General features: G+C 37.0%; 1 protein-coding gene across 3 annotated transcripts in view; it reads left to right on the top strand.

Moving 5' to 3' along the window:
• LOC107673184 (phosphatidylcholine:ceramide cholinephosphotransferase 2-like) overlaps positions 1–740 on the top strand; it is a 9,272-nt gene extending 8,532 nt beyond the window's left edge. For 2 of the 3 annotated variants that reach the window (XM_016466683.1, XM_016466682.1), the window contains exon 6: positions 293–740. In XM_016466683.1, the coding sequence (XP_016322169.1) occupies positions 293–478 (186 nt within the window). In that variant the 3' untranslated portion in view covers positions 479–740. The remainder of the gene's footprint in view (positions 1–292) is intronic. The other variant, XM_016466680.1, reaches the window with a different exon arrangement.
• Positions 741–1,350: the final 610 nt, after the last annotated feature.

Here is a 1,350-nt window from a genome sequence, read left to right as displayed (position 1 = left end):
GGGGGGGGGGGGGGAAGGTAATTGCGACTAGGGCTGCCACTAACGACTATTTTTATTTCGATTAATCTAAAGGATTAATTTTCCGCACAAAAAAAATAAAAAATAAATTTCTGCTTCCACTCAAAATAGGCATTTTCTAAATGATATAATAAATGATCTGTGGAGTATTTTGAGCTGAAACTTCACAGACGCATTCTGGGGACACCAGACGCTTGTAAAAAGTGGCATAATATGTCTCCTTTAAGGTTGCAAAATTTGTGGATTGTAAATGGCTGCTCTCCTGATTTTGCAGGCCTTGAGAGGATCTCCTCACAACTACCTAAACCGGATGTGGTGGAGCCGCGTGTTTAGCTTCCTGGAGAAGAACGTTAAGACGACGGTTCCCTGCACGTTTTCATGGCCGCTATCGCTTCCGTCTGCATGCTTCAAGAACCCATGCAAGAGCTACTCGATAGTGCAGAGCGCACGAGACGAATGACGCCACAGACACCGCGCAAGCAGATCGAGATCCTGTTTACTTGAAGCGCAGCTTTTACATGCTTTTGATGGAAGAAAATGTCGTCAAGAGTTTATCCATAAAGACATGTGCTGCCCAGGGTTTGTTCCTTATAGTATTGTTTTCGCACTGTGCTTAGACATAATTAAAATGTTTGTTCTAATAATGTTTCTCAGTGAAGGATTGCGAAATGTGTATCGTTTATAATTGTATAGTTTTTATTTTAATTTATTTGTTCATTACCTTGTACAGAAAATGTTATTTGTTTTATAAATATCACAAAAATAAATATTTTCTTCAATTTTAGAAAAGTGATGTTATTTTTACATTGATGCTTGTGCATGATGTGACATCTAAACTGATATAAAATCTACAAAAATGACTGAATATGTTGTTTTTTTGTAATTAATCAGTGGTACGGCTGGGTTTCCAAAGCAATGATATAGGTGTGTAAAAAATGTGAATTTTAAAATAGTCATAAATGCTGGAACAGTTTCATAAAAACATAAATACTACACTGTTTTATCTATTAATGTTCATCATTATTTTCCCAGTGTAAACAATTAAGCTGTTTTTTTAGCACGATTAGCTTTTTATTTAGGACTCCGAAGCGTCTCCATCAAAGGCTGACCAGTTTCAAGTTTTAAACAGACTTTCGTAGCATATACTAAACTTTTTTGAGGTTACTAATTATTTTTCGGCGCAATAATCGACACAAACGCACGGTTAATTCAGATATTCATCCGCATTTCTTGAGGTGATTCACTGTGTGGTCGGTTCAACCAGTCGATTCACGAGCAGAAAATCGCGTAATTTCGAAACGGAGCGACAACTAATCGTTCAGAAAGTGAGTC

The sequence above is a fragment of the Sinocyclocheilus anshuiensis genome, unplaced genomic scaffold, assembly GCF_001515605.1.
Source record: "Sinocyclocheilus anshuiensis isolate Anshui unplaced genomic scaffold, SAMN03320099.WGS_v1.1 scaffold444, whole genome shotgun sequence".
Classification (NCBI taxonomy): domain Eukaryota; kingdom Metazoa; phylum Chordata; class Actinopteri; order Cypriniformes; family Cyprinidae; genus Sinocyclocheilus; species Sinocyclocheilus anshuiensis.
This window is presented reverse-complemented; position numbering and strand designations above follow the sequence as displayed.